The following is a 13737-nucleotide window of genomic DNA, read 5'->3' as shown; positions in this document are numbered from 1 at the left end:
TAATACAGCTACTATTTTACTCTTTCAATGCTTTGGAATATTGAGCTTTGTCTCAATATAGAAAACTTTTGGGGAGGCAAGTAAGGTCAGAATGAGTAAGCAGAGAGAGGGGAACAAAACATCGCTAAGGGGGATTCTGTCTTCTAAACAGACCTGCCATACCACATGCTGATGGTGATCAACCATACAAGTCACTAGGAATTTTCTTGCTCTGACCAATGAAGGTTAAGCAGGAGAAAGGGTACTATTACTTGCATTAATCTCAATTATCTTCCTCCACACTGAAGAGTGAGACTGGTTTCCATGTCTGTTTGGAAAGCATGCCATTAATAGTCTCCCCCTCAGAGAAAATGCTCATGTTGCTCCTCTGTGTCTCTTGGATGGAGGAGATACTACCTTTGGCCTCAAGAATAAGCTCCCTGCAAGCTATTTTTATTGCTCTGGTGACCCATATTCCTGTGGAACAGAGAAGATTCTTTTTCGTGCACTGTATTATAGAGATCCCTGAAGTAAGAGTGTTGGAGACATAACAACAGGTCATCTAAACAGCTTTCCTGCATCACCTTGGAGATGACAGCATGGTGCAGCAAAAAAGCAGTGTGAAGAAGGAGACCTAACTTTTGCAGTGGTTAGGATGGGTGAGGTGGAAATTCAAGGACTTGACCTTTCTGGCTTCATTCCTGTTACAGGGAAAGCAACAGGGGCAGCTGCTACCCCAAGAATAAACCTTCTAAATCTGTCTTCTTCCCTGTTGGGTGTGGATCAGGACCTTCTCCTCTAATCCAACCAACATAAAAAAACCTGTTCCTCATTCATGCTTCATCTTGAACACAAGCCATCTGCCCGATTTGGATCTAACTGTGAAACAAAAGCAAAAGATGATTCTAGTGGAAGTGGGTTGTAAGTGAAATGGCAAAGTGTCGATAGACTTGTCAGAGCTCCCTCACCCACCACATGACTGAAAGCAAAGGGAAAAGAAAGAGCTAGTTTGAATCCAGCATTTCTCACCTTTATCTAGATCCCTCCTTGAAACCTACAGATGAAATCTGTGTCTGCAAACACTCCAAAATGCCACTAACAAACTTACCCAGAAAAAACAAAAACCTAAATCGAGAAACATGTCCAGAAAATGCACAAATTGAGTCAAGTTGCTAACTGAAGAACAGAAATTGAGATTTGAATTTATTTAGGGGAAAACAAAAAACACTTCCCTCTCCCAACACTGGCCCCTAAAAATAAAATCCTGGCTGGGAGGTGTTGGTAAGCTGCCTGCTGCTGAGGAGGCAGGAAAAAATTAGCAAGGATTTCATGAGTTCTGAACATTATGTGCTCCCAGTGACACATCTGGCTCAGGATCCAAGCTGCAGATAGGCTGATATACCCACTGTAATTGATACTGCATCTTAGAGTACATTTTTTTGCTGCACTAAAAAGCTGCTGCATTTTAAGAAAAACAAATATACAACAGTTTCAGTAAATACAAGTTATTATTGAAAAAATGTATTGAAACTTTATAGAGACAGAATGGACCATTCATTACCAGTATTAAAGTCACACTTGGACAAGCAGCTGCTCTGTGAGTAGAAGGTTTAAAAATTAACTCAATATTTTAAAGAAGTTTTTGGGATTTTTTTTTTTCCTAACAGAACAGAAGTCAGCACTTGAAAACCCCTGTTTATTCAAAAACATGCTCAAATTGGTGTTCCTTCCAATCCTACAAAGAAGTGACTTGACAAGCATAATCAAGTCACATTATTTGGCAAGAAACTAAATGAAGCACTGATGTATCTCAAGCACTGATTTCATGTTTTCTAATACAGCAAAATAATAATAAAAATTAAATCACACAACACAATTATTCTGAATAATATTTCAGAACTGTGTTTTCAATTTCTAAAATACTCTTCCCTGCTTTCCCTCCTTTACAACAGGTTAGCATTTAAAGAACTGAGACTCCTAATTAGAAGGAAGTTACCTTGTCACATCAACTTCAAATGTCAAGAACATGCCAGAAGCAACACAGAACAAACACTGAATTCCTGTGAAACCAGCAGAAGCTTTCTCCATTCCTTCCCTTCCTCTGAAGTTTTTATCACTGATTTTTATGTAACTCTACTGAACAGTAAAGACAGGAGGAAAGTACATCCAAGCCAATTTAGTTTCTAATGGTAAGTATTTAAGATTATTGTGCAATTTTCTTTATCCATTTTTAAAGAAAAGGGTCACAGCCCATGAACTGACTGGGCCAGGGTCAGAGCTCACCTGTGAGGTGATAATTAATAAAATATACCAAAAAAAAAGATAACAGATACAAGTCAGTGACTATTTGAACAGCAGCTCAACAGAATTTAAACTATTCTAACCTGGCAGTCAGAATAATGCAAAATCAGCTTTTAATTAAACAGCAGAGGAGTTTAAGCAATGTGTTGCCAGGCTTTCTTCTCCCCTGCACCAAGTAATTTTGCCATTCCTGGATATTTAATTTTATCAATTTAGAAACTGAGGCCCACTGCTGCATGTACTTTCCCCCAACTTACTTATCACTTCTGAATCTGAACAAGATGCTCAAGTGTAACTTGACCAAATTCAACCAGCCTGCAGAGTTTTAAAACACAGCTCTCCTGGTAAAAAACCAACTAGTCTGACAGTGTAACAATACTCAAATGTACCCAAGTTTTCAATCTCTTTTTCTTTAAAAGAATTTCCTACTTACACTAACTGTCTTTACACTCAAAATAAAAAGAGCATATAAAACCACATAAAAATGTTATTAGAAATGTCACAGACTTATTTCCACTTAAGAAACACCCAAAAGCTTTACTTCTTCTGCAAAGATTTGTAAGCATCTGAGTGCCTTTCATTCTATTTAAAGAAAATACAAACATATTCCTTCTTTTTTTTTCTTCTTTTTTTTTTTTTTTTTTTTACTCTGTTAAGCTGTAGTCTGGTAATCATACGAATTCTGTGATTTTTGTCTTGGGCTTGTGTATAACTGTTGCACAACTTCAAAACTGTTTACTAAGGTAGCAAAGAGTGAGGATGGAAGCTTATGTGAATGTACATGCAATCACTAGCTCAAGGCGTAAGATATATTTAGAAAGTAATTAAGTGCCTTACAAAATGCAGCCTGAAAACTACTGACATTAGAACATTTTAACTCACATTTTCTACAGAAAAAGTAAACTTGTTTTATGTTTTTATGTTTTTCTTTGTCATGAACTCCCACTTTCTCTTAGTTTTAATTTTGCCATTAGCAGCCTGCCTTCTTTCCATTCCATAGCACAGTGGAAAGGGAAATCTTGCTAGTTTCCCATTCCTTTGTTTCTCAGGTGAAAATGTGCACAGAGGCTACACACTACTCAGCTTTCCCTTCAGCATAACCAGGCTAGATTTCCCTCATTTCAGTAAAAATGTACTTTGGCTGGCAAAATAAGCCTAAAAATACACATTCAACTGCTCTTGGCAAAGGAATTTCAGTGCACTTCACCTCTACATGAGCAGTTACAGCCTGAATCACTGCAGTTCAGACTCCACACATATTCTCAGCCTCCATCACTTGAATTTGCTTTCCTTTCCTCTCTCCCACCAAACAGCTCCTCTGCTCTCTCCTGAGCTCTTCAGAATTAAAACATAGCAGCAAAATTCAAAACAAAAATAAAATGGACTGGACAAGGCAAGAAAAAGATCAGCTGCATCAAGCATAAAAAATTATTGTGAAGAGCAGAAGCATGAAAAGAAAAACACTTCCATTTCGACCATTATTCCCCATCATGGATAATCCTGTATTTGCAATCCTTTAAAGTCCTAGAAAAGTGCAAGCGGAATCGTGTTTCAAGTGAGAGTATGGGACTAGCGGAGTTTTGAGAGTGCAGAAAACCAGTGTGGTACGGAAAAGATAGTATTCCTATGCTTGCTATATTGAACTGAGATCCTTTGGTTCATAACACAAATTCTCAGTGTTATCAGATTTAAAAAGAACATAAAATCATTTGTGTTTTGATTTTATGAATATGTTAAAGCAATATAATTGCTAAAATTCAACGAAAGCAACACACTGCTCTCACATGCAGTGCTTTGAACTGCTGAAAATTTCTATCATTTAATTTATTAGGTAAACGAAACTTAATAACCTGGAAAAATGGCCAAAAGCTGACACCTTTTAAGTGGTTAGAAAAAAGGTCCACACAATTATGTTCTCCCCATTCTAAACTGGTTTTATGTCACTGAAAACCCTTTCAACTGACATTCAAAGAGGTTCCACTACACTCCAGTGGACACATTCTAACCTTCCTGTAGTTAGGAAAGAGAACCAAAGCTACAGACAACTCAGCATCTCAAGTTTTATGAGAAGTCCAAATATTTTTAGTGTCTTATTCAGGTTTTAAATGATGCTTGCTTATCAAATGAATAGTGTCAATACCCTTCACAAAAAAAAGTTCCACTTTAAATTGCAGCTGACTAGATAGTATTAGCAATTCCCCACCAAAATAGTATTTTTTTTTCCTGTAATAACTAAAACGTTCCCCATGAAGGAAACCTATTAAGGCAAACCTCCAGAAGCACAGAGTTAAACCTTGTTTACAAGAGACCCATATAAGAGCAAAGTAAGACAAAGGCCTTACCTTTTGAAGTCCTCCATTCTCCTCCACCAAAGGAGGCAGAGCACTGGTGCTGTTGGCTGATGGTGGTTCGACATTGTAGTCACGAAAGCAGCAGAATAAGGTGCTAAAGATACTTCGACTCCTCTGCTTCTTCAAGCTGATATTACATTGGGACACTAGGAGACACAAAACAAACCAGAAGAAAAATAAATTCATGTAGCACAGACCTAGCTTTCCAGACTACGACTGAATTTAAGGCTAGTACCTCAGAAGTCCTTCTCAAGTCTTAAGATAGCCTCACAGAGATTTTCCATCATATTGAGACCCCCTTCCTCATGTTTCAACACATTATTTTCTTGTCAAACTCACATGGTGATGTTAGTCTATTACTAATCAACCTGGATCTCTGTACAATCAAAGGTCTTGCCATACTAAGGTAACACACCTGAGTTTTCCTAGAAACATCCAGATTAGGTACTGTAAATTACACAAAATGCTTCTAAATGTGTCTCTGGTCTGAAGAAGCAAACTGATCTAAAATAGAAGAGTATGCAATAAATGCCTACTGATGCCTGGGCACATTTTCTAGCCTAATACATGATAATGTGTGTAACACAAACTCCTGCAAGGGTCAAAAAAAGTTTCCTCTGTTACTGTTTGACAACATTGTGGAGGAGAAAAGACATAACACAGACAGCAGCACTGTGGGCTGTAACACTGGCTACAGAAGCAAAACTGGAGAGGGTGTCACTAAACAAAGTCAGGAGTCCTGGCTGTTCTTTTCAACTTGCTTACTGATATTCCAGGATAAAAAAAAACCAAACCAAACAAAAAAAAACCCCAACAAAATAACAACAAACTGGTAAAAAATTGCATACAGCTCAATAAAAGTAAGTGTACCATTTTTAAAGACTAACAACTCTAGATATAAGTTTGGAGAAAAGAAATGCACATAAGACAGTCAGTGACTTCCCCAAGATGCAAACTCCTAAAAAAACAGATCTTGAGCACACATCGAAATAAAATGAGCTGGCAAAAGTTTCTAGAATACTTTAAGTAATACTCCAGTTGATCACCATGATTAATGATCTATTGTTAGCTAGAAGTGTGTATTTCCTACTTCGAAGTGCCCTACCTGACAGACTCAGCACTCTTCCAGGGCAGGGCCAGGCAGGTGCACCCTTTTTATCTCATGCCCTTTGCGCAGCCCTTTGCCTTTGATGTTTATCTGAACCACTGCAACACATGGTACTGAATGCTATCAATACTCAGCTTGTTATCACACTAACACAGTGTGGCGCAACCATGTCATGTTAATCGTGTAAGTAACTGCTCATTACCATGAATACTGTGCAAAACCACCAGCCAGACCCAGACACCCCCCTGCTGTACCTTAGCCAGGACCCACTTACCCTTCTTATCCTTAAGCGGAGGAATATTTTAGCCTACAGAGATTAATGGCTTCCTTTTCAAGTCAACAAATGATTTGATTTAAAATACATGCCCAAACAAGTTATTTTCAAGTCCTTTCTCACAGCTATGCAGCAGCCCATCTCAAAGTAGCAAACTTTAAAAAGTGAATTACACTGAGAAAAAAAAAAAAAAAAGGATGCTATCAAAGTTGTGGATTAATCCACTTGGTTCTACACATCACATAGTTTCTTTACATTCTACATTAGAAGGAACAAAACACTTCCCTATCCCAAAGTTAGAGGGTAAGTGAAATTCTTAATAAGTCCCATTACACATATTGATATATAATTACCTATCTTGTCCTTCCTTCCTCGGATTTAGGAACTGACACATTCATCTACCTTCTCTCGTATGACAAATACCTCGCGCAATCAAGGCAATTGGCAACAGAAATACAAATAATACAATTATTAATCTATAAAGAAAACTTCAATGAAAAAAGAACTGTGTATGAGATGGAACAGATCTCCCCCCATGGAGACTTAAGGGATACCACCATGCTTTGAAGGTGCTCAGGTCTGCTTTGACAAGAAAGCCTCATGGTGCAGATTTTGAGTGAACTGGCAAGCACTCTCTGAAAAAAACATAAAATCTTCTGATTACGTAGGGTTGGCATAAACTACCCATCAATACTTTCTCCTCTCAAAGCACTTGCAAGGTGTCCAACGGGTCCAACACTTAACATTCTGTTCCCTGTATAGTACATATTCCCATATTTGTCAAAATACGTATTAAGGCAGTGAACAGTGCTTATGTTCAGTTATTAATTGCTAATAAGAGGGAAGTGTACTTGTATCAAAAATGAAATGGTTTTTAACTTTCACCATTAAAGAAGTGCTCAGATAACAGAACAGTCAGAATTGTGCAGATTTGTGCATGTTTTGTGTGTTTAAGGAACTGTTTCTTCAAAGACATTTGTAAACCAAAGCCAATCTAAACACTGCTTTTCAACATTTCAGTTAAACAGAAAACTGTGGTCATTGCTCTTACAAGTTACAGTAAAAGACTCATTCTCAAAATGTCACATTCTTTTTGCAATAAATTTGCAGAAATGTGTCTAGAAATCCCTGAAGGATACCTGTATAGCTATGACGGACTTTTGCAAAACAGCTCTCAAGAGAACTAGAATCACAAAGCACAAGGAAGTTTGCTGCAGTACCATTCAGACAGAGAGAACTGCTTTCTGACCTTGAACACTGAAATATGCTGCAATTATAATAGGAAGCATAATACTGTGTCCTGCTCCCTATAGCTAGTGCCGCAGAAGCCTTTTAATAATTTTAGTATTTTATTTTCAGCTTCTACTTAAAAATCTGACAGCAAATAATCACATCTGAATGCTTAAAATAGAAATGCTCTTTTTTTGAATGAAAAAAACATTCATCACCAGCTTTTGTTTTCCCTGGACTTAGTAAGGTACAAGACTGTTAACACTAAACTTCATTCTGCAAACAATTTTTATGCATAAAATAGTCCTCCAAAAGCCAAGACTGTATTTTCTAGTAATAAAATATTATTATATTCTATAATTTCTAAATTCTAATTCTAATTTCTAATTCTAGTATTTCTATATTCTTATTTATATTCTAGGCTGGGTCTGAGGTAGGTCTTCAACATTTCTATCAAGTTCGTAAAATGTTAGTGTTAAGCGAGAAAAACTGATTACCAAATGTTTGCATAAGAAACGTTGCAGAGTACTCCTGAGCCTAGTCTTCAGGAGGTTAATGAATACAAAGAGCATAGAAGGCAAAAATTTACCTAAGCCACATCATGTTTGTCCCAAACCTTGTAATGCTGAAGATCAAACCCAGGATTGGCTGGACATGCATAGAGCCATGTTAACAGCTTACGGGATGAAGTCCCAAATTTTCAAGAGGCATGATGCCCAATAAACACTACTGCATTTAAAGGAGAGAAGGCTGGGATATCACCTGGGCTCCTATGGTTACGGCTTTATGAGGATGTCCACGGCCAGGAGATGTTTATAATGGCCCGTGCCACCCCCGCTCCCCATCTCTAGTGATTCCTCAGATCTGTTTCCACTTCACTGCTCTGAGCTGCTATTTGCAGCAAGCCTTTCAATCAGGTATAAATTCCAACAGCGGTTTTAATTTCATAACTTAAAGTCTCAGCTGTACAGCAGATCAGCAGGAACATCACCACCATTTAAGAACCAACATTTGTATCTTTTCGACTTAGATGACAGAAAGAGGCAGTAAACAGTAAATAGTCTAAATAGACATTAAAAAAATCTCAGACAAAAGCTACTGATTTTTTCAACTCTTTTAAGAATACTTGTCTTCCGTGATCAAACTGTACATTTTAAATCTGGCCACTTGCCTTCACTAAGTGAAATATTTGTTCTAGGAAAAAGAACCCTCCATGTTGTTTTTCATCTTGCAATTTTGCCATTCATAACACAGCTGTGTTTCAACAGGTCTCTCCACTAATTCAGATGTTATTTTAAAGAGATCAAGGTTTGGGGTTTTTTAATACTGTATTACAGAGACTTTACTATGACTTAATAAATTATAATTTAGGGCGCAGTAAGGAAGTTCTCAAGTGGCTTTATGTGCCATGCTGTATTAACACACACAGGTATGTTAAAAAGATCTGCATATCTCATTTTTAGCAACTACAACAGTGATGTGCATCACAGAAAATAGTTCCTCCTTCCTTAGTTACACTGGCCCAATACATGCTCTGTTTGCCTTTCCTAAAGCAGTGATGGCACAAATACAACTAACTCTGAAGGTGTAAAGAAGCGTTAATACTAAATCAGTACCATAAACTCAGCTATTCTGGATGCCAGCAAATTTTAAAGAGAAAAAACCTGCAGAGGACAGAACCTGTCGCTCCTTAAAAGCTTCATAGTTAAGAGCAGGTAGCAATGATACCGGAATGGGAAGCTCTGTTATCTAAACTCAAACATCTGAGCAGCAGCCAGCATATGGAATTTACAGGACTTTTTTTCATCTCCACCTTTTGGAAGTTACAACCTTGATTTCTGGAACTGATTTCCTAGGACACCCACAGAAGTACTATACTCATTACCCCTATCACCACTGAAGGCTTAAGACAACTTTAAGTGACCTTTTATATCTTGAACACTGCATACCAGCCACATAAATTTTGTGCACCAAGAAAGCCCAGGCAAAACAACTTCACCATATGACAACATATTATCTGTGAAGACTGTAACCAGCAGATATCTGCAGAAGAGGTGAAGAAAGGAGCAACGCAAGACTGGGGCGATGCTTTCCCCTAACACTCCCCCAGGTGCACTGTAACTGCAGTTTAAGGACTTCTTACCTGAAGACATCAACTGAGTATGCAACAGTCCTCAACAAATTCCTCTTTCATGGCATTGTCCCATCATGTTTTGAACCCACACCAACTTCTAGTGTCAAAAGTATCCTGTGGCAAGAAGGTCCACAGATGAGTCAGCAGTTTAGCTGTTCCTTAACTCTGACCCTACTTGTTTCTGATCTTTGTACCATTTCTAGTATTTTTCAGCAGGAGAACCACAAGAACCACAGGATGAAAGATGAGCACTATGAATTTACACACACATAAAATGCTTTCTTCTCTTACTTTTCTGATAATTCCTCATATCTTGAGTTTTACAAGATAATGTGATTTTTCAGAAGTTCTATTTTAACACTAAGATCTCTTCATTATTAGATATTTCAGGCATCACTGCAAATGTAAGTCAAGAATTATCTCTTCCCATGCAGAAAATTCCACACTTAATTTCATCTGCTGTTGCAGAGGTTAGTAATTCAAAATCATGTCACCTTCCTACAACTCTTCACAGTTAAGTTTTAAATCTATAGACAAATGCACATATATACACAAACATTCATATACACACATAAACAAATCTGCACCCCTTTCCCTTACAAATTCTGTCACCTTATTTCCTTATTCCATTTTCCATATGGTTTAATGCTACACTGAAGAGCAGACTGCACAGATCCCTGCGTAACTTCTTTTCCAGGGATCCCTTGGAGGTCTGCAATAGCCCTCAGCAAAGCGCTTTGTCAAATTAGCTGAATTTGCAATGATTATTTGCAGACAAGGTCAGAAACAGGAGCACAGCTCTTCCTGTCTAGGAGCAAAGTCCCTCTTGGTGCAGGTTTCCCCCGATTTGAAAGTGCAGTGTCTTGCCTACAATTTCCAGACATTACTTCTAATGACAAGCCCCACTGCTCGTAACCTGTGTACTATCCACCGCTTGTGCCCAAGTTACTTCTTGAATTGCCTGCAAGTTTCTGGAATCCAAAGATGGTTCACAGAGCTACGTTTATCGAGGCCCTCTAGAAAGTCCTAATGAACCCACAGCATTACTAAGGTTGGGGAGGGGCTCAAGGAAAGATAAAGGAAAATTTTAAAATAAATTGCTGCAATGACGTAAGTTTAAATGGAAGATACACATAACCATACTTAGTGGTTATACAAAGGGAACAGAAAGAAAAAAAGAAACAAAACAACAAACCCCAACTACTACAAACGTTGTAATAGAAATTAATACAAGAGCATGCTAATAGAAGACATCTACACCATTTTCTCAAACCTCCTTTCATTCAGGCCATCCTTTGGAGGCAGAAGGGTTGAGCTGCTCTTCTTCCACCAGGGCAGTTCCAACAGCAGCACAAGTTACAGAGTAAAGAAAAAGCTCTTCCCTCATGCACTGTATGCTAAAGAAGTTTAGGTCAGTGTTTCTTCCATCAAATTTTGCTGTAGCTGTGTGAATTTACAAACCCAGCTTGTTGCGCCGCTGTCGTACAATGAACCCTGTGCTGCTGCAGGAAGACACCACTGGTTGACTGGAGGGTTCCTAATGCAGCCCATCCCTCTGCAGTTCACGAGTGAGCTAATTACAGCTGAATTTTTCCTAATTAAATGAATGCCATAGCCAGTTCCCCCTAAAGTGGGTAATGAAGAGACTTTCCGTGCCTTTACAGATGAGCTTGCTAAATGCAATAAAATGAACATCTGCGTATCGTGAGCTCTCTGCTAACAAGTTTTTTTTTAATACGAAATGGAAAGATACAAGTCAGAATAAAGCGGTATTAAACAAAGCCCTTCTTCAAAAGGAAGCAGTTTTGAAATTTATACATGATTAGAGATGCAAAATTTCTTAACCTTCTTAAAAGGCTGTATCTGATCTTATTAGAAAAAATAAATACTTGATGCCCAATCTGCATGTGATGCCCACATGGCCTTTAAAAGCAAAGTTATCTGCAGTTTACCATTGAAAGGTTTAATCTTCCATGTAAACTTTGGAGAAAATATAGCAATAACAGCACTGTCGCATACCTGCTACAACCACCCATACCTGGATTAACCTTGATACACGTATAACCCAAGGAAATTGCTCTCTTTATACTCGACACGACATACCCCAGAATCATCATTTCAACTGAAGATGGAAACCACTCTTTCCACCCCAAACATAATTAAAGAAACTTCAGATTTTGTTTTTCTTTCCACCAAAATTACTTCTTTGAAGGGAGGGACTCCAGACTAATTGAGCAAAAGAAAAAACTTTCTATGAAATTTAACTCTTCCTGCCTGCCATACCCTTTCCCACGCACTGCATTAATAGCCTGCTCTGGATGGAGCTGATCACATGGAGAAGGTCCGAGAAAGAAAAGCTGAAATACGCAAGACAGGTGGGGACATGAGGAAACAATAAACAAGTAACTTGGTTTTGCTTTTGAGAGAATCTCTTCTTTACCTGACTTTAATCTATTTCAAGTAGGTCACTCCATTTGGATCTGAAAAAAAATGTCAATCTGATTTATGAACTTTTAGGAATTTTAGGAGAAACTGAACATTACTCTCATTAGCCCGTTCCACGATGTTTTGGAAAACAAGCTCAGAAGTTACACCTGTACGCTAAGATCAAATGGTTATGCAAGAACAGCTTATCTCATTCAAAGAGAAGTTATCTAGTGGATATCGGAATGTTACAGTTTGCTTTCCATACCTGCAAAAGTCATATTAACAATACATTTTCACATAGTACCTAGGACAAAAGGAGAAACTTAACTGGGGCGAATGTCAACTCATGACATCTAATGCTGTAGGAATAAAAAAGGCCTTTACCTAACTAAACAAAGCCTCGGAAACATTTCTGTTGCAGCAGCTTAGAGTCCTTTTTTTCCTTCTTTTGCCCTATATAAATTATTCATTGCAGTCCTCAAATCTGGATGGATTAAATACCTGCTGCTGGTTATCAGATACTCATTGTTTAAGGATCAAAAGCAGTGAAATTCTGAAGTAATTTTCCTAATACACAACTGAGAACCCAGCATTGCACTCTGTACAAGGCTGTGATGCATCATGAGAAACAGCTTGAAAATGTTACAAACACCAACTGTACACAGAAGCCTCTTTACTGACAAGGAGGGATAAAACCCTGAAAATAGCACAAAAAACCCTTGATGGATCCCAAGGCAAATTTCAAAACCATAAAAGACTTGGTACCCTTCAGTCTGCACACTGAGATTTTGTTGGACATAATTACATACCATGGTATAACCGTTGTATTTATGTGTCAGCTTCTCATATAAGACATGATGTACCTGCCCATGGCAGGGGGGTTGGAGTTAGATGATCTTAAGGTCCTTTCCAACCTTAACTATTCTATGATTCTATGATTAACACACCTGTGCTGTCTTACACTGCTGCAGTATCTAAAAACTTAGATGGGTTGCTACTAGAAAATACTGTGTTAAAAGAAATGTATCTGACAGCCCAAGTCTTTGCATTTATTCAGCTCAAAGAATGAAGGCAGAGCCACTGCTTCAGGGGCATTCACACTTCATAATGAACTGGGAAAGTTAGAAAACTCTTTTAATTCTTTAAGGTAATTAACCTGCTGAACTATGTTCCGGGTGAAATACCACTAAGTTCAAATCAGTGTGGACACTGGCTGCCTCCTTTCCTGCTCCAGTGCTCGACAAGCTGACAGGGCTACACTGAGACCACTTCCAACTGAGAAGTAGCACATGCTACTCCAAAGCATCTCCAGAGGACTGAAAAGTAAGTCTCCTTGTGATCCAGGAAGGAACTAATTAACCCTTATACTTTCATTTTAATACTTGCCACTGGAACAGCCAGGGACAGAAGATGGATGAGAATACAAAGGAGAAGTTAGGGGATGCCTACCTTCAGCAGCACTCTAGTAACAACTCCAGCAAGATGAGCCAGGGAGCTGCTGTACCTTTGCTTTCTATAGAAACAGCTGGACAGTATTTAAACTGTCAAATGTGCCCATCCATCCTTGCCTGACTTCTCCTCAAAGCTAGAGAAGAGCCTTGGTACCTGTCCTGCGCTGTCATCCATCCACCCCATCAGCACTGGTATGCTGCAAGAGTGCACCAAGGACTATGCATACCCTGGTCTTCAAGGCTGATCTATTCACACCCTTTTCATGTAGGATGAAGCAACTGCTGAGCACACAAAGAAAGGTACTACAAGGATGTACAACATTTTTTAACATATATATGCTTTATGCACATGCACATGGAGCTCATAGGTGAGCCTTTTCCTAGTGTATGCTTTTTCTGAGAAGAGCCACAGCAGTTCACACATTCCAGGGGAGCCAATGCGTATAAATTTTCAAAATATACATCTGCTTAAGAAAAGTAAG

At 38.4% G+C, this 13737-nt stretch overlaps 1 protein-coding gene across 8 annotated transcripts in view; it reads right to left on the bottom strand.

The window, feature by feature from the left end:
- CTDSPL (CTD small phosphatase like) overlaps nucleotides 1-13737 on the bottom strand; it is an 82400-nt gene that overhangs the window by 29638 nt on the left and 39025 nt on the right. For all 8 annotated transcript variants that reach the window (XM_057398265.1, XM_057398266.1, XM_057398268.1 and 5 more), the window contains exon 2: nucleotides 4623-4777. In XM_057398265.1, the coding sequence (XP_057254248.1) occupies nucleotides 4623-4777 (155 nt within the window). The remainder of the gene's footprint in view (nucleotides 1-4622; nucleotides 4778-13737) is intronic.

The sequence above is a fragment of the Pezoporus wallicus genome, unplaced genomic scaffold, assembly GCF_028554395.1.
Source record: "Pezoporus wallicus isolate ANWC-B61680 ecotype Strahan unplaced genomic scaffold, APGP_CSIRO_Pwel_v1 contig_7237, whole genome shotgun sequence".
NCBI classification, from domain to species: Eukaryota; Metazoa; Chordata; class Aves; order Psittaciformes; family Psittacidae; genus Pezoporus; species Pezoporus wallicus.
This window is presented reverse-complemented; position numbering and strand designations above follow the sequence as displayed.